This window comes from Magallana gigas, chromosome 6, assembly GCF_963853765.1.
Source record: "Magallana gigas chromosome 6, xbMagGiga1.1, whole genome shotgun sequence".
NCBI lineage: Eukaryota > Metazoa > Mollusca > Bivalvia > Ostreida > Ostreidae > Magallana > Magallana gigas.
Window position 1 is genome coordinate 32,901,089 of NC_088858.1, and position 27,410 is coordinate 32,928,498.

Below are 27,410 nucleotides of genomic sequence, written 5' to 3' on the forward strand. Positions count from 1 at the left end.
AAACAAAAACAATATTTTTTCATTTGTGTTCTTGCACTACAGAAAGTCACTCCCTCACAATCTGCAGTATTCAAAATCAATATTCTGCAATATTCAACATCAACCATATCTGAATACTTCTGAAGTTTTCATTTTACAAGTAGCTTGTCATTTATGCCCAAGAGCCATTACCATTATACTGGTTTACTTAATAAGAACTTTATCAAGTACTGATTACCACAACCATACACTTTAAACTTTCCCGTGCAAAGTTTGAACGCCAGAATGAATACAATTCGAACACGACTAACCGACAATACCTTAATTTAGCACCGTCCCTTACTCGTATTGGCGTTTCCACAAAAGAAAATAATTTTATTCTAATTCACCGAGTTCAGCCAAAATAAATTATATAAATATGGGATAGAGTAAAATTTAAACACCCCACTCGGACTGAATAGTTTTAATAAACTCATGTCAAGATTTAGCTATGAATATCTCGGTAAGTAAGCAAATATTTCTCGTATGATCGTCAGTTTTTTTTTAATTTAATGTGCTTTAGAGAAAAAAGATGCAATTTTTGGGGGAAAATTTATTAATAAACTTTTGTTCTGTACATGCAAGAAATGGCGATGATAACACTTTTGAATGCAATCGTTGACAAATACTCTAGAGACTACAATGAATGTCTTTACAGTTCGGAAATAAAAACGTTTTCCTCGTCTTTAAAGTACACTGCGTTCTCAAATCCCGCTGCTATTGGTTCTTTATATGAGGACGAGGATTTGCGAGATTTGATGAAGAATGCGATACTTCCCACAGCGACCATTATCAATAGAAGTCCAATCACAACGCCAGTAATAGCAAACACAACTTTGGGGTTATCTGTGAAAGACGACATATATTATATAAAGACACAGTTTTGTCAATTTTATCAGAAAACGTCAATATTTTAAGGTATGCAGCACGTAAGAATTAATAAGTCAATATATGTCACACAGTTTGTTAAGATATCTCTTTCAAAATATTTTTGCCTTGTTATTTAACGTTATCATAAAATTTAAATTGATGAGAAGTTGAAAACTTGGTGAAACATCTTGCATTTATTCTTAATGATGAAAGAAAAGCACATAGTATCTTGCATTTATTCTTAATGATGAAAGAAAAGGACATAGTCTGCAAAAACTCACTTATAAAACTTTTAAGCCATGTTGTATTGTCGTCTGTTGTGCTAGCGACGTCATACACTTTTATCGTCGTTTGTATTCCACTAAATCCTAAACAACAAAAACGTGGGAATGACATCGTATTACAATTATTAATTTTATTAGTTACATATGTTACTGTTATATAAATCTGGACTTCATTAATGTAACATGGATTTAAAAAATCTTAAACTCAAGTACCCGATTCCATGCAAACAAAGCCTTTGATTTGGTCACATGAAGCATCATTCCACGTGCCGTTTGTGAACATTTCAACACATTCCTCTGTTTGGCTCAATAAACTATCACTGGGTTCTTCTTCATTCCAATTTGCGTAGTCGAAATCGCTTTCATCTGACCAGTAAAAACTAACTGGAAAATGTAATTTAAAATGTAATAATGTAATGAGACTGGTCACAAAATGAATCATGGGTATAGCAGTCAAGTCTGGACGAGTTTTGTAACTCTAAACTTATTTCTAGAAATTTTCAGTGTTGCTGCCTTAATTAACACTGTATTATAACTACATGTACATATTATGATTCATAAACTTATCACAAAATTATTTTTTTTTATCCAGTTAATCAAGAAAAGTATGTACATGTCATCTCAAAAGCTTGTAAAAGAACCTGATATGTATAATGCATACTACTCTATGGGATTTGCATCTCTCTTTATAGTTGCCTTTCTTAAAAAAGTCATTTGATTAACGAATAATTAATTATGTGTAAATTTACCAATCGTTGTGTCAAAGACAACACGTACTCATTTTAGTACATGAACAAAAAATAAATCTGAAAATTGCAAGTGAACTGTACATCTTGCTTTTACTGTGGTTCAACGCAATGTTTTATGGGTGTGTGGTCTTTTATTTAATAAATGTCGATGTTTTTGGTCAATATATTTCAAAATCTACATACATTTTGCACTTTGTATCTTTATATTATTATTGATATTCATAATGAAATGAGATATAATCAACTGTATACTTTTTTCGATAGGATCGGTTAAATCTTTTCGTCTGGATAGTCCAATCCAAAAAGAACGTGTAAGTCCGTTCCTTATGACAAATTCTACCATGTGTTCGATTTCAATGGTAGAATGAATGGAAACTAAATCCATATCGAACTGTTTACACTTATTACGAGCGTCCATCCATGATTCTGCATGTTCAAGTTCGAAGTGATAGCACGCTCCATTGAGAGCCATGGCTGATGTAGTACAGTTCACTTTCAGTGGGGGTGGCAAAGGTTGATTTTCTGAATGAAAATAAAAAAAAAATATTTCAATGACAACTGCGTAATTTCCACCCCATAAAAACGCACGATGAAATTACTACACTTGAGGATTAAACTGAAAAAAACATGTATTCTATAAAAAAGAAGCTACTTAAAACATAGAATAGTGAACTTTTCATAATATAGCATTTTTAAAAATTAAATTACTTTGAAACAAACAATACATACAAAAATAACTCTTGAGTAGTGAAAACAACTGTGAAAAACAATTTGGATGCCTTTCAAATTAATATATGAGTAGTATTATCACCGATTATCTTTTCACAAAGAAAAGGTAAGCGAATTTTGCAGGATGTATCCTTCCATTTGTTGTTGTGTGATAGCACGCAATCTTCTCCTGGTTTCTGACTAGGTTCTGACTGGTTCCAGTTAGTGAAAATATAGGGTAAGCCATTACTCCACATGTAAAGATCCGACGTCTATAATATAATTATTTTTCATATTAATATAATTCAATAGAATCAATAAATTCATGAGCGTTATAGTGCTCAACATGAAAACATGTGACAAAGATGTACCAAAGTTCACACATTTTTCATACATTTGATCTTCTCAATCCTATCCAGTAGGTAGTTAAATTGACATGGCGACTTAATGCTTGAATAAAACCGAATCTATATATAGTCGATATGGATGCGAGTGTTCCGTTATCGAGTGTACAGAAGTGATCCGCCGATTCCCAGTCCAATGGAATGTCTTGGAAGAACCGATAGCACCTTCCATTATTCTCCATATAATGTGGTGGACACACAGTTGATTCTATCACAGGAATAGAAAGATCTGCAAAAAAACCAAAAAAAAAAAAACACCCCAAATTAAGACGGGAAACGAATGGTACGATTGACTTGTTTTAAAACGGCTGTAGGATGGAGTATTTAAAGAAATAATAAAGAGATACCTTAAAAAAATCATGACTGAGTATTTTGACGAATTCATCAAAATGGCATTAATTTTAATGATTCTTTGATTCGTTTTTTTTTTTTTTGTCAAATTTCCGGGTTTGTTTATTGTTGTTAAAAGAATCAAAATTACGGTTTTAATCATGTTAAATTTTGCTACCATTTTCTCTCTTTCTCTCTACAATACCTTTCCAAGCTTCACATATGAAACCTCTTTCAGCAGTACAATAATTTGTTTTCCACGTTCCCACATTCATCATGTCAGAATATCCTTGCATTTCAACACAGTTGTACTGCAGTGCCGAGGGAAAGGGAGAAGGATCATTTCATTTCAGTCATATATTTCAACTCATATCTAATATTATATTTCAACTCATATCTAATATATATATATATTAATCCATTTTCGATGTCATGTATGCAAATCTTTCAAGTGTTTGAAACAAAAGCCATAATTCTTATACATACACACGCTAAATTTTAACGTATGAATAATTTATCTACCTTTATAAATGGTTCTCCAGTTTTCCAGTTAGTATAGGTCACCTCATTGTTACTTTCCCAAAGGTACTCACCCTCCTTATCCTTGGTCATACTTTGCATCAGAAGTCCAATCCACAAGTATTGATTTGACCATTCAAGCAAGTTAATCACAAAATCTTAAACGAGAAATTAAGCACACATGAATAATTGTATGCTAAAAATTATGCTTACATTTTGTTTACTTTGATTTGTATTCTTTTATCATCATTCTATTATTTTAAGATCATGAAAATACACACAGAGGAAGCATTTTTGTAGCTGAAGGAAATAATTTAGAAAACAACTACACTCAATTTTACCTTGCTCAATTTGATCCTGTATTGATAACAATGAGCTATTTCTTTTCAAACACTCATCTACGGCTCCGAACCACGTTTTGGTCTCTTTTACAAGCTTGTAACATTTATTGTCTATGGATTTAAACATAAACAGGTATATAATGTTAATCAAAATTTGGTCTTCTGCTTTTCCCCTCATTTAAATCATTTCTGTTGATCTCATTATTTTTAGTATGAGTGTGAAGGCTAAATCATAATTTTAAAATCCCTAAAATTTATATGTACAATGCATTTGTTTTCGTTCAGTAAATATAACTAAACAATTTACGCTAATTCCAAATAATGCATACATTTTTTTTTTACACGTATGTGCTTTGTGTTACAAATTCATATTTAAAAATGCATCGTTTATATCCGATATTCCCTTGCATCAAGAAAAGTTAGTATGTGAACATGTTAAGGTAACCAATAACTTTACTGTAAGGAGATGGTTTAAACTGTTCGGGACATCCGCCAATTATCAAAGGTGGTGGCACGGGTTCGGAAGCGCCATGTTCACGCTTTTTACATATAAAGCCGTTGACTCGATGGCCACAGTTAACGGGACTCCATGTGCCAGCTACAAAAACAGATTTCGGTTCTTTAATATCAAAATAATTCAATGTTTCTAGAAAACATATAAATTAGAGTACCTGCAAACACACTGACAATACCATTAAAGACGGAACACCGTCTCTTTCCTGTAGGTGAACCAAAGACATATTGTGCATACTTAACGCTATTCCACCCTTCAAAATCAAATGGTGTGCCATCATTCCATTGAAAACTGTAAAAAAAAAATCTTGAAGTATCGCATACTTATTCTCATTCAAGGAATGGTATTGATATCTAGATATCATAATATGATTAATATTTAAGATCATTCCATACATTTCATGAAAAAATAAGATTATTTTGTATTACCATTTCTGATGAAACATATATAAACGAATTGATCGCGCTATCCTATTATATGTCTGAAACATTTACCACTCTCCAAAAAGTTCTCACCTCTTTCTATAAAAACAAAACAAAACAAAAAAATCCAAAAAATAAAATCAAAATGGGAAAGAAAAACAAATATCAGAAAAAGTATGATGACTGGTTATGAATCAAATAATTATACAAAACCTACCCATCGTTTTGCAAATCACGTAAGCCTATCCACAGGCTGCCATTGCCAATCTACGCAAATAACGGAATAATGATACAACATGTGATTTGAAATCTATAACAATTTTACTATATAAATATGAAACGTTTCCAATCTTAAATGGAGCATTGAGGTTATTGCAACATGTTCTTCAAAACCTTTGAATTGCATAAGATTACGTGCAAAATATAACGAGCGATGAAAATATGTAGTTTGTTTAATCAGAAAGAGAAAGAGGATCATCAAATTACTAATTAATACTGCAAAACTAAGTAATGAAGAATTTTGTCAAATTACAACTCAGTACAAACTAGTATTTAAATCAAATTTGTATTCTCTCAAATGAAAAAAAATCTTGAAAACAAGACATTAATAAGTTTTTAAATGCGTTTTTACTTTATGTACTGTGGTTTCTTTATTACTCTTGGGTATCAATTTTCGTGGACTCAAAGAAAATTACAGTTTAAAGGATACAAAAATTCTTTGTCAATGATCCTATAAATACAAACAGTTTATAGGAATTGCACTTCAATATATGAACATTAAATTTCGTGGATCAACTTAACAACGAAATCCACGAAAATTGGTATTCAATGAATATTGATGAAACTACAGTAATAGTACTTTTACTCATTTACAAATGCAAAAGACATTGTTTATAATTCACAATTTATACTTGATTCCAAATTAACACATACTTCTGCTAAGAATATATTTTCTCTCCTATTGTGGATACTCGTTAACTCGGCATCCTTCTGATGACATAAATGTTGCGCTTCAAAATACGTTGTATTCATGAAGTTGACGGCAAAACACGAACCATTGAACGATATAAAACGTTCATCGGCACATTTTTCTGAAGAATGAAAGCTTTTTTATGTCAAAATAAACAACTCATTTGAACCACAAAACCTAACTGTGAATAATTAGAAAATATAGCCCTATATTTATATTTATAGTATAGAAAGTTTAACCCTCTCACCCCCTCCCCCCCAAAAAGAAAAAACGTGACTATCAAACATTCAAACTACCTCTATGTTGCCCTACACTGTTTCGCAAATATAGTTACAATTCAAAGCAGAAAGACGAACATACGGTTCGATAATGAATAGACTTACTATAAATTAAGTCATTTTTTCCATTGAACTCTTCTGCTTATATTGTCCACGTGACAAGAACACAGGCAACAACACATACCGCTTGCGTTTAGATTTTTCCATACTTATTTTTTAAAATGCGATAATAAAATGTTGTTCTCATAAATCAAAATCTGGATAACATAACATCTGTATACTTTAGAAACTAAATCAAACTCTGATAAAATTAGCATTACTGTATCAAAATCAAAATATCTTGACAACTTCGTACAGTAGATCTTGCTCAATTTTTTTTTTAAATCTACCGAATTTTATCCACATATTTTTATGGTAAATATCAAGCCCCTTTTGTTGTTGCACCTGTAAGAAGATTTTTTTCTATTTCTATAACCCCCCCCCCCCCCCCCATTGTGGCCCCACTCTTCTCTAGGGAATCATGTTTTGATCAAAGTTCAATCTGCACAACCAGTGCTTTCACACAAGTTACTGCTTTTCCGAGAATATTTCTAAAGGTTTTTTCTATATATATTCCTATGTAAAAATTCACCCCCCCCCCCATTGTTACCACGCCCTACCCCTTGGGACCATGATTTATACAGACTTGAATCTACACTAGTTGAGGATGCCTCCACAAAAGTTTGAGCTTTCCTGGCCTAACAGTTTTTAAGAAGATTTTCACTAGATATTCCTATGTTAAGATTCATCCCCCTATTGTGGCCCCACCCTACCCGGGGGACCATGGTTTAAACAAACTTAAATCCACACTCTCTGAAGATGCTTCAACTCCATATTGAGCTTTTCTGGCAAAATAGTTTTTGAGAAGAAGATTTTTAAAGATTTCTCTATATATTCCTATGTAAAAAAAATCACCCTCCCATTGTGGCCCATCCTTCCCCTGGGGACCATGATTTGAACAAACTTGAATCTACACTATCTGAAGATGTCCCAACTCTAATTTGAGCTTTTCTGGCCAAATAGTTTTTGAGAAAAAGATTTTTACAGCTTTTCCCTATATATTCCTATGCAAAAATTTGACCCCCATTGAAGCCCCACCCTACCCCCAGGGACCATGATTTGAAGAAACTTGAATCTACACTACCTGATGATGCCTTCACACAAGTTTAAGCTTTTCTGTTCAAATTACTTTTGAGAAGATGATTTTTTAAAAAGCTTTTCTCTATATATTCCTATGCAAAAAATTGACACCCCCCCCATTTTGGCCCCACCCTACCCCAAGGGACCATGATTTGAACTTGAATCTACACTACCTGAGGATGATTCCACACAAGTTCATGCTTTTCTGTCCAAAAAACTTTTGAGAAGTAGATTTAAAAAGATTTTCTCTATACATTCTTATATAAAAATCCACCCCCCCATTGTGGCCCCACCCTACCATGATTTTGTATAATTAAAATATCAAAACTGTCAACGCATTGAAATATTTAACCACAATTTACTCCACAAAATCGGCACCAATGTATCTTGCATGTTTCAAAGATTCCCTTCGCACGCGAACTGCTGCACAACATACAAATTCATCTTTGTTAGATCGACTTGTTATCTTACGTCCAACATGGCTGCTTTCGACAAAGAACCTCAATTTTAGAACGGTCTTTAATTTTTGCAATTTATATTTGCCTTCCCATATGAATGCGTTGACCCAAATTTGGTTGAAATTGGCCGAGGAGTTTTAGAGAAGAAGTTCAAAATGTAAAAGTTTACAGACGGACAGACGGACGGACGGACAGGCGGACAAAATGTGATCAGAATAGCTCACTTAAGCTTTCAGCTCAGGTTATCTAAAAGTATTATTGAAAATATGAAAATATTACATATATTCTTCACACGCCATTATATTTTTTTTTTTTTAAATGTAAGTTTTTTTTAAAATTTCAGAATTGAGCAGCTAGTTCTTACTAGATGGTGTCTTGAACATGCATACCTTCATATTTTTAAATATAGTTACACGTTGGTTTATTTGTTAACATTGAAAAAAAATTAATTGTACCAAATAGACATACATTTAATCTAACAGTTACTAATATTTACATACTTGATCAAACTGTATTTAACATATCAAAATTTTGGTCCTAGCTGGCAAAACCATAATTCTAAACGAGTGCAATAGCATTCCTCCTTTTCCGTACGTCTGTCAAGTAATTTACCCTAAGTTTTTTGAAATGATTTTTTCCTCTCCTTTTTGAAAACATGAGCTATACATTTGTACTAAGGCAACCGAACCATACTTGTTTTATACTTTAAAAACAAATGCATGTTATCTTAGATAATCATTGATGTAGGCAAAACTTTAAATGGAAATTTATCACGCCGTTTAAAAAAAAGAACCGGACACGAAAGCTACTGAGTTACATTAAATACGAAATTATAACCAGACACGATGGCTGTAAGGTTAAGACAATATGCGAATTTAATCTCCTTGAGAAGAATTAAGATGTATAAAGATCCTGTATAAAGATATTACAAATTAATCTTTAAAGCCCATCGACAATTCGTTGATAATCCAGACTTATTTAAGAATATTTGTCAATTATTTATCTTTAATGATTAATAGCCTTACACCAGTATTGTTAAAAGTTCACTTTTTGCACTAAAAGTAACTAAGAATACATTATTTCTTTAACTTGAGCAAACATATGTTTGCAAGCTTACCGATTGGAATGGGCTGGAAATGTTCCTGTATTTCCACACCTTCAATGGTAAATAAAAAGTATTTTTAGTTGAACATAAACAATGGGTTGTAAATTAAATTCCTAAGTGGACAAAAAGTCAAGAATCCTCGAAATCTCTAACAAAAAGAATGTAAGTAATATCAATCACATGAAAAACATGTCTAACTTTGACTCTTGAAAAATAAGTTTAATACTAAACGTAGTTTAAAAAATGTTATCAGTCTCCAGGTCTGTAGCTCCCGGTCTCCGAATTTTTTCAGACCGGGAGCTACAGACCTGCAGCTATCTTCAAACAAATCTGTAATTTGATTGATTACCTTTCTTTAACTCTCCATAATCATCTTTGATTAATATTGAATATTCAATATTCAAGTTTAATTGTTCCCTCATCATACAATCAAATCACCCCTCCCCTTTTTGTGTTCCCTCTCTACTTCAAAGGGTTATACAAAAGTATGGATAAATTAATTTTTCTTTTTGTCAAATTCATTTTCAGGTCAACATGCTTTTATTTATTAAATTTCTGCAACTTTAATTTGCTTTTGAACATATCTTTGTTCTTATTCAGAAATTTGTGTTTTATTAGTATTTTTGAGAAATAACATTCCGTCCAATTTTTTTAAAAATAATATTTGAAATTTTCTTTTTTATATTTTCTATACTGGTGAATGTGCTATCTTCACGGATTGAAATCAAAAGATTTGAAGATTCAAAACTTTGATGATCTTTGTCGATAACATAAAAACATGTTACCTTTGTACATATTAATTTTTTTTCTCCAAAAAAATATGCTTTTAGAACTCAATGTAATATAATGAGGAAAAACCTTTTGGCACTTTGCAAATGAATGGGTGTAGATTTGTGCAACTCAAATCGTCAAAGCTTCCATCGCTGTACCGGAACACAACACAATGTTCATTGGCATTCAAGTTAACAATCCTATTGTCCATCCATGGTGTATAGACCACAGGTGTTCCATCCGACCAAACCCAATCTGAACATTGCAAAATATTATTGATTATTTGTCCTCAAAATGTGTTGTTTATTTTCTTTCAAGAAATAAGTAATCAATTTCTATTTTATTTCAATAACATAACTGATATTAGCGAAAAAAAATGAACTGGAGAACGTTAACATGTGATATATTTGAGCTACAGCTGAGTTACTAGTGGCCATCTTGTTTTTAATAGCATAATTATCTAAAAAAATTAAAACTTTAGGAAGAAATTATAAGACACATTTTTTTTTTTAGAACAATTGAGGTTATAAATGCTTTTAACATACATTCCTCTTTCTCTCGATCGTTTAGTCCAACCCAGTACATGCCACCCGATTCCCTGAAATACATATCTATTAGCAATTTATATAGTCTGCATGCATAATCTAACGTTTACGTCAAACATTACCACTAAGTGAAAAAAGTCTTCAGGACACTAAGAATGATTTACACTCCTATACATTCATTTTTTCCAATATTCTATACTAAGTAACACAATTTTTTGTATTTTATTGCATTTAATTCAGAGGATATTTTTAACAATAACTTTAAAGCAAGCCGGAAAAAACTACAACCTCTGCTTATACACACACCTTATGAAAGCGTTCAGGAATGTTGAAAGCTATTCTTTATGCGAGCTGAATTTATTCTTCAAAATTACATTACCTTATTTTAGACTGAAGGTCATTCAATTCTGCTTCAGAATGAATGCTAGCTAGATCAGCCCCAATTCCTCTACAATATGCCCTCGCATTTGTCCACGTTGAATTTTCAAACACCCAAAATGTAATAAAAAAAGAAGAGTGGCTGGAACAGGTAGACTTAAAATGGTGATTGATGTATTATATGTAAGGAAACCAAATAAAACAACAAAAGCGTAGCATTTAAAAAATACAAAATACTTTGAAACAGTTGTTATCTATTGTAATCCATTTGTCAGGACACATAAGAGGAGGAGTTGTAGGCGGGGAAATAATAGTTGTTGTATAACCATCTCTCAGAGTCTCACAGATGAATTTTTGTTTTGTTTTACAGTTTATAAAGGACCAAATGCCAACTGGAACAGTTGTGGTCATTGCTGCGCATGCTTCCGTTTGGTGGAGTGAAGAAGAATCTAACATAAAAAAACAAAAATCAATATACAACAAGAGAACACAATTGCCACTCCATAATGTACACACTTTAATAAGATACACATAGTTTTCATTGAGGATTGCATATGATACCGCGTCCATGTTTCAAGAAAAAACTTAATAACCAAAAAGACAGTAAATTAATATTAGAAGCAAATATTTTATTCTGCAATTCACCGATGTCAATCTAATCGACGGTAAATTGTTGCCCTTAAAGCTTGGTCAATTAATACATTTTGCATATATTCAGAGAATGGCGCTTTTTAATTTACCAACAATATCACCAAATTGAAATTCAATAGGATGGCCACTATTCCACAATGTTGAACTGTCATTAGCTCTAGTTTCTTTATATCCAATCCAATAGTTCCCCGATTTTTCAAACAGTTGACTTGAAAGAAAAGCCTGTATATACCTACAGCAAATAAATTATTATTAAGAATGTTATTTTCGCATGGATGATTAAACTCTATATCCACTCACCATCAGACTAGTTGAAGAGATTTCAAAGGAGGAAGTGAAAATGAATGCAACAGTTCCTTGAATACGTAATCAAAGTACACAAAAACTAGATAAATGAAAATAGTAACTAATAGCTACACGTACCTGCTATTGACAGTTGCCAAATGTCCATTTTCTGATTTGCAATTTGCTTGTGCTTCATTCCAGGAAAGATTCTCCTCGGCAAATTTGTAGCACATTGATTCATAGCTAATATAGGTCTAAATTAAAAAAAAAGGATTTTCAGGAGACTTTTCAAAAAACCCGACCCATAGGTTTATGGCTTGCGACAAATATACAACCAAGAAATTTTAGTTTGATTTTGTCAATGTGTAATGTATTGAATGGTGGATTTACTTTCAATCTATATACGTAAGGATATATATATATATCTCAAAGTGCTTTACTGACTCTGATTAGTCTTAAACACGCTTACTATTTCTTTATGAATCAGACTTATAAGTGAAAAACATTGTCACAACCGTAGGAAGAAAGAATTGGTGGAAAGTAAAACCTTCATTTAATAAACTACAACTTTGAAAATCAAATTCTAAATTTTATTTCCTTCGGATTTACTCTTAGAATATACATTTACTTTAAAAAGAAGGCTGGTGGGAATTTTGTTTTACAAATTTTCTTTTTACAAATTGTACTTATAACATTCAATCCTTAATAAATATGTACTTTCCTGTAACAGTTTAAATATACTGCAACTCGCAGAAAAAAAAACCTTAAATGCTTCCATGCTTGGTGATTGATTCCGTAACTTTTTACTTATTAGCAATTCTAATGGTTTTGTCAATCGATCTTGATACTGGCTGGGTAGAAACAGGCTCATGAGGACCATTAAAACAATCTTTATCTTTCAAGATTAATCGTAAATATACTCGTATATACTTGTTTTCAGAAAGCCAATGTTCTCTTAGAACTAACTTTTTCATTTCCTGAAATAAGGGTACAAAAGTTTTGGCCCAAAAATAATTCATACGATCCTGTTTCACTGTCCATGTTTCACAATAGTTACTACACAGTTACGGTCCCTCACATGACTTCAGGTCTTGTGTATTTGAGCAGCTTCAAAATGTTGTAATTGCTACATGAAAAACAGCTTTGTAAGTATTTTGTTTTAATAATGCCAATCTCAATGGTCCAAGGTGCAAGTCTAAGTCAGGCACATTAATTACTCTTGAAGTCTTAAACTATATACTCCCCTATTTCGTGGCAAATAAATCAATTAAATCATTGATTTCCCCCAAAATGCCAAAATATGATTAGTAAATTATTGTTTAGAAGCCCTTCTGTGTGTTGAGTCTTTACTCTAAAAAGGTGATCTGCAGTAATTCAAGTGACCTGCTACATGATTAGCTTTTAATAGAATGTTGTTTAAAACTGCCGTTATCCAAGATATCCAAACACTTGGGCAAAGGGCTGGTGTATTTGTTAATAAACAGCACTACTATTGTATTGTTGCATTGAATAAGAACTTTCTGTTTCTTTCAGATATATGATAAAATACACAACTGACTTGCACACTGCCTGAAAATCCAAGTGATTGATACGTAGAAAATTTTCATTCTCCGTCCATATTCTGATATTATTTTCCCCATTAACCCCCGCCCCCGAACCAAATATACGAAGCATCTGTTGTGAGGGTAATTGTTGCCTCCCATGATTCAATGGAGTTACCCTTTAAAATGTTTACTCTCTTTAACCACCAATTCAAATGATCTACAAAGTGTAAAATAACGGAAATCTCATATTCTAGGTCTCTGAGTGATGGTTCCAAAAATGTAACAACTGTAACTGAATTGGTCTCATGAGTGGTCTGACTTTAGAAATCAGTGCTAGACAAGAGGCTTTTAACCCTAGTACATGTACTCTCTGTACTAATGACATTTGATTTCCAAGGTATGATCTTCTTAGAGCAAAAGTGAAAGAATGTTGGACATATAAAAGCATTTATACTCATCGAGACCTGAGTCAAACATGGTGGCCTTTCGTCTTAATATGCAATTTGAATTTCTGAATGAGTGTTTTGTTAACATAAGAAACATGTCTCTCACAGTTTAAATAGCTCGTTCTAACCAGAGTTTTTTATTTTGTATTGCAAAATATCCAACAGGCAGCCCAACGCTTGTTATGTATGACAATTTGAAATAATAGCCTCCCTAAAAGCTATTAATATCCCAACTTCTCCACTGCTCTCAGAGATTTGGTATAGTAACCTGATGAACTACCACAAGCTCTATTCTGTCTATATTTCTTGATTAATAAGTGATTATTTTATTGATTAACCCCAAGAAGGCACAATGAAAAAGTCCTTACTTATCTTTACCTACAAGAAATAGAGCCTTGTAAGTTTTCCTTTTTGGGAGTTGATTTTAATCAACTCTCCTATGCAGTTTCTGTGGCAAACCGAAAGTGAAACAGTGTTTGGACCTAAGCACAAATCATCACCGCTGACAAGACTTATAGATCTTGAAAATAATAGATAAATTCGGTGTACTGCATGCTGTACCATCGTTTTTCAAAAAACGTATTAATTAATACCTTGAAAATAGTTAGATATAGTACGAACAATTTAATTTTTTTTTTGTAGATGTATGTATTCCTACGCCAGAGTTCAATATAGTCTCGTTCAAACAGACGCTCGGCTGTCTCCGTAAATCTCCGACAAGCAAAGAGTCTCTCTTGGTAGTCGGAGATTAACGGAAACAGCCGAGCGTCTGGTTGAACGAGATTAGAGTTCAATATTGCTTGGATCCACGTGTAAAATTTTAGAAACATTTCGATTAATGACAGTTTAATGGAATTCATTCCATCTTTAAATGTTACACAACATGATTAATATGGGCCGAGTTCTCTCGAAATTATTGTCGGAAAAGTTCGAGAATTCATATATTAAATATGATTGTGCGTAATTCAAATACAGATTAGAAACTACTTGCCAGGCAAAATAACATATCGTTGATTTCAAAATTGATGATAATCAATAAAATCAACTCCCGACAGTACTTAAGTACTTTGATTTTCTTTTTATAAGCTGATAAGCTTTCTTCCCTCCAGGCTTTGTTGATAATTTTTTTTTCTGACTAGCATGGAAACACAATCGTACATCCGAGTTGTCTGCAGACAAAGTGTCTGTACCAAACATACCAGTAAGTTTACTTACGAACTTTGTTTTTTACTGGTTTCCATTAGAAGTATACTTTAACAAAATGGTCCTCACATATTTCGTCTTGAACTTCTGATCTATGGCTCTGACGAGTCTTATTCCAGAAAAATTGTTTTCTTGATTTCTTGACCGGCAAATCATATAAAGTTCGTCTTTCTTCTCTAGTGAGATGAATAGATAGCGTCTGTATTTCCAGGTGCAACTAAAATGCTCTTTTGAAAGATTTGTGCATCACGAGACGAATTAAAGCACGTCAATACGGCCGAAATTTCTCTGATCTACATGTATCTCATACGACGGCTAGCCTCATAAGCGTCTTCGAAATCTTGGATACGAACATCAGGTCTGTTTCGTATATCACAATTGTCCTACAACTGTCTTTAAGATATAAAATATTTGGACAATTTTTTTTTTCAATTTGGGCAAGCTTCGTTTGAACATCAGTTCTTTTCTTGTCAAGGTCTTTTTCTCTTGTCCGACCGCATTTTTGTTGCTATGCAGTGACATAGACTTTTTAAAAAAATTTCCTGCCATACTACCAATCCGATAATGGCAGATTCATCGGGCATAAAACCAGTGTATTGACTGTTTGGCACAGAAAAACTGATTAAAAGAAGAGGAAATAATGAGAGTTTACAACTTATCGGAATCAGTAAAGCGCTTTATTAAAGGCAAGTTGACTGTTTTAAGGGAGTGCGCGGCCATCTTGTACATTTGAGGATAAGAATAAGACATTCTTATCATGAAATGTACAGGATGACCACAAATCCCCCTTAAAGTGGAATGAATCCTTATGTATATTTTTCAGGTGATTTTCAGGTGATAAGTAAAACCGAATGAAATGAAATTCTTAAATATTTGTTGCTAATAACAATAAAATAATAGCACATACATGTAAAACAATGATGTCAGAAAAATTTAATGTTCTTTTACCTCGTTACATCCTGGTGACACAGTTGTTGTTCCTATGTATTGCATTGGAGATTTACAAATAAAACCTGGCATGACGGTATTGCAATCTTGATCAAACCACATTCCATCCTAAAAATAATTTAAAAAAAATATGTGTGTGTGTGTGTGTGTGTGTGTGTGTGTGTGTGTGTGTGTGTGTGTGAGAGAGCGAGAGAGAGAGAGAGAGAGAGAGAGAGAGAGAGAGAGAGAGAGAGAGAGAGAGAGAGAGAGAGAGAGAGAGAGAGAATATCTTTATACGAGAGTTATTATTCTTGTGGATGTGTTTTACACAAAACGTTTCAAATTCTACATAACATTTATACTTTACGACTATACATGGACATCTTACTTGATATGCCATAGCTGTACATCCCTGTTTGTATGGGACGTATCCTTGGGGTTCAGACCTTCTCCAAAAACTAAAAGAAACGTCTTCACCATTTTCCCATACGAATGTCTGATCTTTTGAATCACGAAGACCGAGCCAAAACCCTCCCTTTAAAACTATGAAAAATCATTATTCGTAGTATAAACTGCATTTGTGTAAAGCATATTGTTTCATAGAATCGCCCAAACAATCCAGAATTCTCAAAATTAAAGGATAATAAACAAATTGCTATCAATCGGTTCTCGCAGCAGATTGGTAAAGCTTATTATAATAGAAAAACGTTTTTTTTCCTACCTGATTCACAACCTTCACATGTTTTTCCACATCCACGGAGCATAAAAGTTGGATTTTTCTCACAACCACCAGTATGTGCCCAAGCTTGGCACGTGGTTGATTCGAATACATCGTGGCATACTAAATCACATATACCACATGCAGCCATACATTGTTTGGTCATGAAAAGCAGATCAGCTGTACATTTACCAGCAGCAGCAAGTTCTGAGCAGTAAGTATCATTTGAATGAAGATTAAAGCAGTAATCTGAAAATGAATTGTCGTATTGTCGTATGTAGATTCTTATCAAGTTCGAAAAGTTAATATTCAGCAAAATTCATAAAATATATTTTGGATCTGTTAAGGTGGTGCGGGACTTCTGTTGATCTTAATTTGGATTAAAGTACATTATTATTGGAATACTTTCAGCGGTTTAGAATTTTCAAATTTTGCAATATTTTACCAACTAATAGCTTTTGAAAATATTTAGAGAGAAAAAAATGTAAAAACCCCAGTCATGACACGTTTGTGTAAACCCTCTAACCCACTGTGCTACGCTGTTATTTGACAAAATCAAGAAAGAAACTACATATAAAAATTACTCTTCATTCTATTATTTATTTCGATAATCACTACGTCACAACATGGAAGTGTTCCATAGCACCTTAAATGGACTCACTTGAGGGAAGCTGACTATAAAGAAAGTTTTGCTCATTTTGGTCCTCTACGGATGCTAAAAATCCTTTTTGTTTTCTGCAGAATTCACTTGCCTCAATCCAAGACAACTTTCGTCTCTCAATCAAAATACACTGATTATTATAGATCTTCCATCCGTCCTGACAAGCCTTACTACTGCCTGAAAAATGAAATTTTAACTGCAACATCTTTTATCAGAGGAGCTTAATTTCATAGACGGAAGTTACACCGTACAAAATGATCCCTCAAACATGACACATTCTAGCCTTGCTTACGCATTCGGACACTCATATTGAAATTTTGATAATTTGCTTTTCAAACGTGGAGCTCTTTGACAAAGCAATATAAAAAAAATGCATAAATTTTCAAAGTGCGTTGTAACAGAGCTGTTTACAGTTATATTTCTATTATTCTCTTATTATTTATAGATGCGGTATTGCTTCGTAATCTATATTCTTTTGTTAGCTTTGATCAAGTTGGCAGTTGGAGAACAAAGGCCAAGGTGTTTGCACTATCCCGCAGAATCTGTCAGCAGTTTACAAGATTTTAATTAATCTTGTAAAAAGTTTTCAGAATCATACATTTTTTTTCATAGGATTACAATTCATGGAAGATTCCGGTACCAGCTTTTCAAACATGACCTTTTATTAGTACAACTCATGAATTTAATTGAAAATTCTCCAGAATTACCCCATTATTTCTTTGAGATTGAGATTTCGCTGTAGTAAGAATTTGCATTTGGGCTGCGTTTTACAACTTAATGCTAGTAAAACATGCTTACAATACTTCCAAAAGTCATTTATGAGACTGAAAAGGTTTTTCTTGAATTTTTCGTAAGTTCTTTTGTAAAAAGACTTTCGAGTTCTTTAAAAACAAAACTAAGTCCAGGCTTGGATGAGCAGGACTAAGAACTAATAGATTAACAACAAAAGTAACGATCACACGATTAAATGACGAATTTAGCCCAACATAAGCAAGGTGAAGAAAATAGGGGAAACACCCACATAATCCATAATTATATTTAAAAAAAGAGGTTTCAGTAGAAAGAGTCGACTACTAGATAGTACTTGTAGAACTTCCCTATTTTGGATTAAAAATAACACGTTTTATTTAAAAAGTGCTTTTAAAGAATAAATTGAAAACTTTGCATATGAAACTCACAAAAATTTGAGTGAAATTGTTGACCAATAGTTGCAAAGGCCAATTTGTAACTTGGTAATTACTAACAGTAGTGCTAGATGAACTGTAGAAAAGATATTTGGAAATTAAGCAGCTGGTAGAGTAAGTATGGCACTTAAAACTATTGCAGAATGGCGAAAAGGAGTTAAAGGAAAAGTTTACAAAGACATGCAAGTCAATTTCTTTTCTTTAATACTTCTGTAATCTAATGTATTTTATTGCTGTAAATTTAAATGTTTGTATTAATATCTTAATGTATTCTATTGCTAGCCTGCAAAAAAAACATTAGCTTTGTTATTCGGCAGTTGTTAAAAGACGGTCAAGACATTCAAAACACCGATTCCCGACCTTGCTTAATTTTTATGAAATTTTCAAAGTTCAATGTGTCATGTAAAAGGGTTACTGATCTTTCAAAATTTACGAAAAGTACCGGAATTGAAGCTTAAACTCACAAAATCAATCACAAAGAATCATTAATGAAAAAAGTGTACCGTCTTTTTCAATTGGCTTTACAGTTGTTGTTTTTAATTTTGAGGAACCTAAAAATTGAAGAAAAAAGTATCAGATTATTGTTTATCATGAAAAAATTGCATGTTTAGATAATTGAAGACATTTTATAAAAGTTGATTATTTTTCTCAAAACAGGAAATAAAAAGAATAGAATCTGAACAAGTTAAGGAATTTACGAGTTTTTTCGCAAATAAAGGAATGTCGTTGACCGCATGATACATCAGACCATTTTCCATTACTAGAAAACATGACGACACATTCCTCAGTACCGTCCTCCTGACCATCAGGTTGTTCTGTTAAATATAAATTGAAAAGGATGTCATTAGGACTACTAGTATAAAGACGTAGACAACATGATAACAACTTGAGAGCAACACACCAAGACTTGGTTACATTTTATATTATATAAAATGTCATTAGATCACCAATTAAAACAGTTTAAGTTTAAATGTTTGTATTTTTAGTAATTTTTAGACGGGGTCACGAGACCCCGTCTATTAGTTTACTGTCAGCCGAAGTCTCAAACCGGAAGGCACGTGTAGAACACATGAATTGAGTCTGCGCGTAAGAAAATGGTGCAGAAGGTTTACATGCATTTCAGTAAATATATATTATAAAAACACGCAATAAATCTTTTTAAGTCCTCTGTGTATAAACCAAATTTTATTTAGTAAATAAACAAATAGTTTTATTGATCAAAATATTCTTCCTCGGGTTCAAATGTGGAATGAGTTACGTAACTGAATGCACAACGCCGTTGACGATTCAGTTGGTGTACAAGCTCATTTTTCAATAGAAGAGATTGAATGTTGAATAGAAAGTAAAGTTCCCAAACGCAATGTGCCATTTTTGAAAAGTCGTGAATTTTATTTTGACAATCTTTCACCTGAATACTACCATGCGCAAGCCGAAGTTAAAATCAGGACGGATTATACAGTCAAAGATGTCTTACATATTAAATAGGTGTTTCATTGGCTTCCAGTCTACTTGCAGTATGACTGCTGTTCGTCTCTGAAGGAATTTTGTACATAAAAAATCAAAACAAGTCTGAATTTGCCTTCTCGTTCGTTGGCTCTTTAATTAATTAAACTGGATTTAAATTTTGAACAATGGACTGTAAGCAAAATCTATATACATGTAGATTATACTTTTTGGATGACCAATACATTAAAAAAATATATACAATCTTATCGATTGAAGAACCTAGTTAAATGTTAATGTTCATGTTGTCTGGTTTAGTTGGAATCGGGCTTTGGGTGAATTACATTGTAAAGTCATAAATTACCATTACCATTACTTCATTTTCTAGAAGTAATGCATTACATTACCATTACATGAGTAAAGTAATGCATTACCATTACCATTACTTTGTGAAAAGTCAATAAGTTTTAAAAAAGTAATTTAAAGGCTAAATAAAGAGTTTTTGTAGATGTTTCAAGACATATTGACAGGTTTATGTTCAATATCAGGTTCAAATTTAATGACTTTTACAAGATTCCTGTTGCATTTGTAGTGCTCAAAGTAAGGTTGGTCCCGTAACATTTACACGCTAATTGCGGAGATGCTAATCTCTTTTATTTATGTCTCTGATTTTTGGAGAATGATTTTTAATGAACGGAGCGGTTGTATCTTAATTCGTGTTGGTGATGTTCGAGTTTACACAAAAAAGTAGTAAGTGGCGAACGGATTTATTTTTACCTATTAATTTTGCATGAATCGCTGCAAGAAAAGCTTGTCAGATAAGTCGGTATAAAAAATCAAAATGGCGACCGTGATAAACCTTTTTATTGTTAGAGTACTTGGAATAATCTTATTGTAAAAATAAATATTTCTAACGTCAGGTGCCTGTGGTTGTTATCGGTATACAAATATTAACTTTGTTAATTCAGCAGATTGAGAGTTTTCGAGGTTTTCATAAATCTTGTATAACTGATACCGTCCGACTTGTGGATATTCTCTTTGATTACAAATTGAATAAATCTAATGATTAAAATTATCTTCCTTGATATAGTTGTTTTGATTTTCCCGGTTAGTAGTAATTCTTAAAAAAATTTCCTTGGGGTCTTATTTTACAAAAAATACCGGTATGTCAATTTTCTACAATTATGAATGCCGGGATTGAGTAAAAGTTAGGCAAAGTACAAAGTATCAGACAACTGCAAAAAAGCCGAATTAACATAGATTGAAGTAACTAATTCAAACTCATAATTTTTGGAAGCATATTCGAGGAAATCAAGTACAATTACAAATTCAAACTTTCAAGACCCCCGTCTTTCAGTACTCTCAGTACTTTGATTATTATCTAGCTCGACTGTTACTAAAGAACAAAAGAGTTCAAGAAGACACAGGGTTTAAGTTTCATATTTATGAAATATAAACATACATGGGTTTGAAAATATTAAGATATGGTATAATATCTGTATTTTAAAGGTACTAATGTATCACTCAGCAGTGTAGAAAGCCCGGGCAAATACATGATGTGCATAACTATTGGTTCAGCAATGGAAAATAATAATAATATTTCTTACATTTTAAATTTTTCTTGATTTTAAATTTAGTAACATTTCTTAAAATTGTGATTTATTTTTCTATATAGTTTTTTTTTTTAAATTGGATTACCTGGAAACCAATTATAGAAGACAAATGGAGCTCCATTACTCCATTTAAACCCTTCGCCATCAGTCCAAGAGTTTGCACCGATCCAGAATGCTAAATAGTCGTCCTTTGAGGAATGAAGGAAACCTGAAGTATACATAATCAAAATAATGTAAATTTTCACAATATGAACTTGCTTTGAAAATATAAAGAATATTTCCTTTCACATGTAAATTATCACATTTACATATAAGTGATATGTAAGAGCATGAATCATACCTGATATATATCCCTGTTCGTGGACGCTATCCAGACTGATCAAATGCGCTCCTTGTTTGATACACTCGTCTTCTGCTGCTGACCAAACGAGCAATTCCTTTTTCACCAGATAACATGAATCGCCAAGTGGATCATTCACCCACCCAAACCCACACTCAGATGATGTTTTGTTTTCTGAATTTTTAATACATTGTACATTTCAGAAAAGGTTGTTAAATGATGAGGAAAAAACAGGTTTTTCTTAAATTTCATCTATTTAATGTCATGCCATCTTACTAAAGTTCGTTTCTTATATGTCCATGTTGATGACTGTTAGTACATTTCCCCATACAATATATATCATTTTATTAAACTCCGTTCAAATGTGTGGTTTTAAAATAATTGTCTATCAATCTTAACATAGCTTGACAAGATTTTGTACTATTCGTTAATGTTATTTTCAAGAGACACATTGATAAAATACATTACTTAATTATAATCGATGTTGATTTTCATATTTGATAGAAAATCTTTATATTGAATCGAAAGAAGATACTTGTTCGTCGTTACAATAATATGGTCTAACATGATATTCGTTGTACCTTTAACTTCAGCCTTCAGCATGTTTTTCTCCCAATTTGAAGAACCAACGTCAAAGTTGCATATCGTGTTGGCCGAAGATGAACAAGGTATATCTGTAAACCATTTACCTTCTCTACCTTGAAATGGGATTAAATATAAACACCTTCAATGGAAGCTTTTGAAATGATTGAGAACGTCAAAGACTGAGAACAAAGACAAACACAGACGAATTTTAGTCATTGTTTTTTTTTTCGAAGTACTAATTCAGATTTTTAAAAGTTACTCTAATGTTCATGAAAATTTGGCTTCTTTAATAAAGATCTTACTAGTATCCATGTAAGAACAGTTGAACTGAAATTCATCTGTTTCATTAAACCAGTTGGTATACGTTGGCCGAGAACCTTCCCAAATCCATTCATCCTGGGCGTCCTCTTGAAAATGTTAATAATTTTAAAAGCCATTAAAGTCAATGAAATGCATAAAGCTATTTCAATCTAATAAATGAAATAAACAATTGTATATTTTCAATGATAACAATATAACAATCGTAATATTGAATGATTGAAAAATCTGTATAAGAAAGAAAAAAGAAGGAAATTTTAGACTCCTAATATATTAATAATCTTAGAAAAATACTTCTTAAATTCAACCATAGACGGTCATCGTTTCCTATTCCTGGACTTTGTACTTGTACGAGCTGGTGAATAAATACTTGCTTATCAACACTACAACATAGAAAAAAAAATGTTAGGGATAAGGGTTTGCTTCAATATAACTGGGGTTCTAGAAATGAAGATGTGCATTTATTTGAAGAAAAAAAATGCAATACAATAAATATGGTTACTTCATTCCTTATTTTTAACCATTCACGAAAAGTTGTTCTTTTCTTTTCTTTTCATAGCATTGCTTACTCCGTAATTTCAAGCAACGTGGAGTCCATCAGTTGACAGTATAATATGGAGTTATTCCACGATGTTTGAAGTGTGTCGATATACCGATAGCAAGTTCGCTGGTGGAATATCCAACCAAGGGGACAAGTGCCTGTAAATATTGATAATGATACTCAGTAATGGCGTGCCTTTTATCAAAGATTCAAGAGAGAATGTGCATATTCAGGAAAAAATTGTTTCGAAACTATATTGCATATTAATATTAAAATTCCCATGCATTTAGTATCAATTTTCATGCATTATAAACTAAAATGATAATATATAATAAGAAATCTTACCTTCTGGTTTTGAACAAGCAAAATAGCTTCTTTGTTTGCAATCTTTGAAAATCCACTTGAGGATTCCATCCTTTTCACGTATAACAACACAACTTCTGTTGTTTGTACCAAAGGGATCCGAACTAAAGACATTGAACTATGACATTGTGTGAAAATAAGTAACCTTTGATAAAATTATTATTCGTAGCTTTAGATCTGTATTTATTAAGATGAGGTGCAGTCCTTCTTGAACTATGTCAATGCAATTTATTTAGTATTTGAAGTCAAAATAGGGACAAGATAGCTTAACTCCGATAAAAGACTCAAATGTCAAACCTGTCTGATAATGTCCAGCTTTGATTGATATGGTTCACATTTTCATAAGACGGGTTTACCCAGTTCTGTAAGGAAAAACATGAAAGAAAAAAGTTTGATCATACCGGTATTATATATTTATATACATTAATTTATATATAAAGCATTTCATTTCAATATTAATGATATCATCAAGAGATACATGTTGTTTTATCTTTAAAAAAAACCACCCCGCAAAACAAGCTTCTGGAACAATGAATAGATACCCCTAACTAAATGACTGTAATTATGTCGACATATAACATGAATATGCACAAATCTTTCCGAGAACGTAGGACATGACATTTGCGATATGAAAATATTCGCGTGAATGTAAAACTGCGAACAAACTAACGTCTCCATTCGCAATAAAAAACAAAAAGATGTCTCTTAGATTTTATTTTTTTAAAAAGGGTAGCAGCAAATGAATTTCAACGGTATTTAAATCAGCAATATGATACAAATTACTTAGGAAACCAAAAACAGTTCTATGACCAAAAAAAATCCTCAGACGACATAAGCTGACATTGCTAGCATTGTAGAACTCCCTTAAAAAAGTATTTTACCCCTCGATATAACGAAATCCCAATCCAAAGCTCAGCTTGTACAGATTTAGAAAGATTCACCAACGATTCCTGAATATCGTCATCGTCAATAATTGGAAGCTCGGCGTCCAAAAACCTACACACGTTTCTGTAAAACGAAAACAACGGCGAATTGTAAAAGAAAAATTATTAAGTTTATATTCATGTTTATGGCTATGTAGACCTATATTTTAGAATAAAAAGGTACAACTTACGTAAAGAGTATTTTACCTAGAATAGCATAAAAAATGTTACATTTTAAAACATTCAAAGAAGGGGGTTATTGAATAGGTGTCATGTTAAGCAATTTAGAAATTTGACTGAAAACTTACGCAGCATCTTCCCAGGATAAGGAGGTGTTATATATTTTATAACAATGGCTCCCATAGTGAGTCCAGTAGTTTGAGATATCACATAGGTCAGTTTGCACTGGAATGAAATAAGTTTAAAAAATCACATAACTTAAATATGATTTGATTTTTTGTTCGTATTATCTAACTTTTTCCCTATTGCTTCATCCGCTAAAAAAAATCGAATTCAAAACGGGGCTTACTTATTTCAGTCGTGGGTTTGCAACTCCATTATGATAACTAAATAGCATAATGATGGTTATGTTTGATTCTGTTGTAATAATTACTTTTATCGCAGTATTAAGAGCATTCGGTTGAACAGTTGTTAAACAACAATACACATCTATACAAAAGCAGTATTAGTACACTTTTTTATCTTTCAAAACTTATCATGCGAAATATATGGAAACTGTTAACATCGTTTCCTTTGCATCTTAGTTAGCTAAACGTTTTCCAGTCTCGAGTTTCAAATTTCAAATTTGCTGTAATATTTTATAACAATTATTATGTTTATCCAGGACTGCTGGTACTTCTGACGATTTTTAAGTTGAAAACGTTAAAAACCAAGGTAATCATACAGAAAAATTCTTAAACAGCGCACATCAAAGAACGATCACACAAGCATTTTATGCAGTAATGTTAAAATGTACAATTCCTTTGTACATAATTAGTTAATTAGTTGTGGATTTATTTCTTTCACATCTACAAAGTGATTAATACAACATTGTGATGAATTTCTTTTTATGAAAGTGTACCATCACACACTAAGAAAATCTAGAAATGCACTTAGAAAATTCAAATAAAGATCCGTTTTGTTTATCTAAAATGACATCTTTCGTCGGTACTAGAGGTTTTTTTTTTCTTAATTGGTACTCATGACATCCGGAAACTGACAGAAGCCCTCGAAGTTCAGAGTAGTATTCAGTCACACGAAGAATATTATACTTTTTATGATTACTTTCCTTAACACCATCAACTTTTTCCTAATAGAAAACTGACAGTAAAATATTTAAAATATTTAAAATGGCAAATCATCAGAATGAATTAAATAACCAAACTTACCCTAGCGGCATATCATAAAATATTAATGTTGAGAGGAAAAAACGTAAACACTTTACACTTATGCAGATCTAGAGGGAGTAGGAGAAGCCCCCCCCCCCCCTTAAATATTCAAATGTCCTAATATACATAGTACAGGCCCCGGACCCCCTGGCAAACATAAGTATTACTCAGACACCCCTTGGAAAATTTTCTGTTAAGCATGAAATACTTTTTATTTATTTTTTTCAGATAAATGATAAGATATTCAGCAATTATCTTAAAATCTTACCTTTCGTCTCGGCAATGCAGATTAAACATACCAAAATGAAAATAAGAAAATTCATTATGACAATTGAATCACTGAATATCACCCGAATCGGTATTCAAATCATCATCATCATCTTAAGCAATTTTCAAGATATTTAAATGAGATCAAAGCTTGATTTAGACTGAGCACATTATACAGCAGCTTAAATGTTTTAACTATGATCAAGTCTCGTTAAGTAAAATGGGTCAATGATATCTAAGTGCCTTTCACACACCCACACATACACACAAACGTTAATAATATTACATACGGTTTGTCAATGGTACTTACCATGAATATGATATATAAAGTAAAAAACTATTAAAACATAATTTATTTACATCAAACAAATTAAAATCTTATAATCTTTGCAATTATAATCTTGTTTTCTTCTTCTTCTTTTGCTAAAGATACATCAAGTTTAGATCAGCGTGTGACACAACGCTTTGGACAGAATGGTGAGACGGGACATGAAGAAGTCCAGGCCCTGGGGCCATAAAACTTAGTCGAGCTTACTTTTGATCTAAGTCTCACTATTACGAAAGGAACTTATAGTGAAAAAGTCAGACTTAGATCAAAAGTGAGCTCGTCTAAGTTTTATGGCCCCGGGGCCAGGACTTAATGAGTTTCGACCACAGCATCCAAGTGCCAGTCAATGTTAGAGGCAGTCCAAGAGAGTTGGTAACATCAGAAGATAAGCAAACATACGAGCACATGATGCAGCCGCCAGATTCAAAGAGGAATGCTAAGATTAAATGACCAGCTAGTAGCAGTAGCAATAAGACAGAATTGAGAAAGTTTGATAATGATGTTATACTATCCTTAACCGCCATTTGCAAGAGGAATAGACAAGAAGATTGAAGGCATAGCAACCGTAAGGCACAAGGTAGGTCCTCACAGATTTGGCAGGAGTATGAATTCCAACCAAGAGGAGTAGCAAAAAAAGAATGAACGACTGTGAGAGATTACCGGCTTTGGCTGAATATTGATAAATATAAGAGAAAGACTGTATATTATGAGAAGACCAGATATTGCAAGAGAAAAAAAGGAACGATGGGGCGTGAGACAACCCCAGGTAGTTCATACATGGATGATTGAAAAACATTGTCAGTTTGTCTTGTTTGACGATCAAACCAACAGTCTTCTAG

General features: G+C 32.5%; 1 protein-coding gene across 2 annotated transcripts; it reads right to left on the bottom strand.

Annotated features, from left to right (window-relative positions):
* Window positions 1-564: 564 nt before the first annotated feature.
* Window positions 565-26,437, bottom strand: LOC105338853 (macrophage mannose receptor 1). Of its 2 annotated transcripts, XM_066088061.1 has the most exons (37): window positions 26,245-26,437; window positions 24,897-24,993; window positions 24,547-24,673; window positions 23,963-24,027; window positions 23,648-23,769; window positions 23,331-23,460; window positions 23,056-23,144; window positions 22,746-22,850; window positions 22,440-22,556; window positions 21,859-22,032; window positions 21,604-21,726; window positions 19,161-19,277; window positions 18,966-19,013; window positions 17,279-17,455; window positions 16,621-16,866; window positions 16,288-16,442; window positions 15,921-16,028; window positions 11,918-12,033; window positions 11,584-11,726; window positions 11,079-11,292; window positions 10,845-10,955; window positions 10,466-10,518; window positions 10,008-10,175; window positions 9,162-9,200; window positions 6,093-6,250; window positions 5,377-5,426; window positions 4,916-5,028; window positions 4,681-4,821; window positions 4,224-4,334; window positions 3,886-4,040; window positions 3,569-3,674; window positions 3,024-3,262; window positions 2,733-2,901; window positions 2,174-2,443; window positions 1,386-1,556; window positions 1,170-1,256; window positions 565-864 (listed from the first exon to the last, which is right to left on the bottom strand). In XM_066088061.1, the coding sequence occupies exons 1-37, from the start codon at window positions 26,297-26,299 to the stop codon at window positions 671-673; spliced, it is 4,863 nt and encodes a 1,620-aa protein (XP_065944133.1). In that variant the 5' UTR covers window positions 26,300-26,437; the 3' UTR covers window positions 565-670. The 2 variants fall into 2 exon arrangements, 1 of the variants encoding a protein (XP_065944133.1); XR_010714808.1 differs by lacking the exons at window positions 565-864; window positions 1,170-1,256; window positions 1,386-1,556; window positions 2,174-2,443; window positions 2,733-2,901 and having other exon boundaries at window positions 3,124-3,262; window positions 3,957-4,040.
* Window positions 26,438-27,410: the final 973 nt, after the last annotated feature.

What these genes read in the sequence shown, in the direction of transcription:
- LOC105338853 (XM_066088061.1), bottom strand. Translation starts at nt 26,299, where the DNA reads ATGAATTTTCTTATTTTCATTTTGGTATGTTTAATCTGCATTGCCGAG. An exon ending in AACCGATCCTATCGAAAAAA is followed by an intron (nt 1,557 to 2,173) that starts GTATACAGTTGA and finishes TACATTTTCCAG; the next exon opens with TTAGTTTTTACTGGTCAGAT. An exon ending in ATGGCTTAAAAGTTTTATAA is followed by an intron (nt 865 to 1,169) that starts GTGAGTTTTTGC and finishes CGTCTTTCACAG; the next exon opens with ATAACCCCAAAGTTGTGTTT.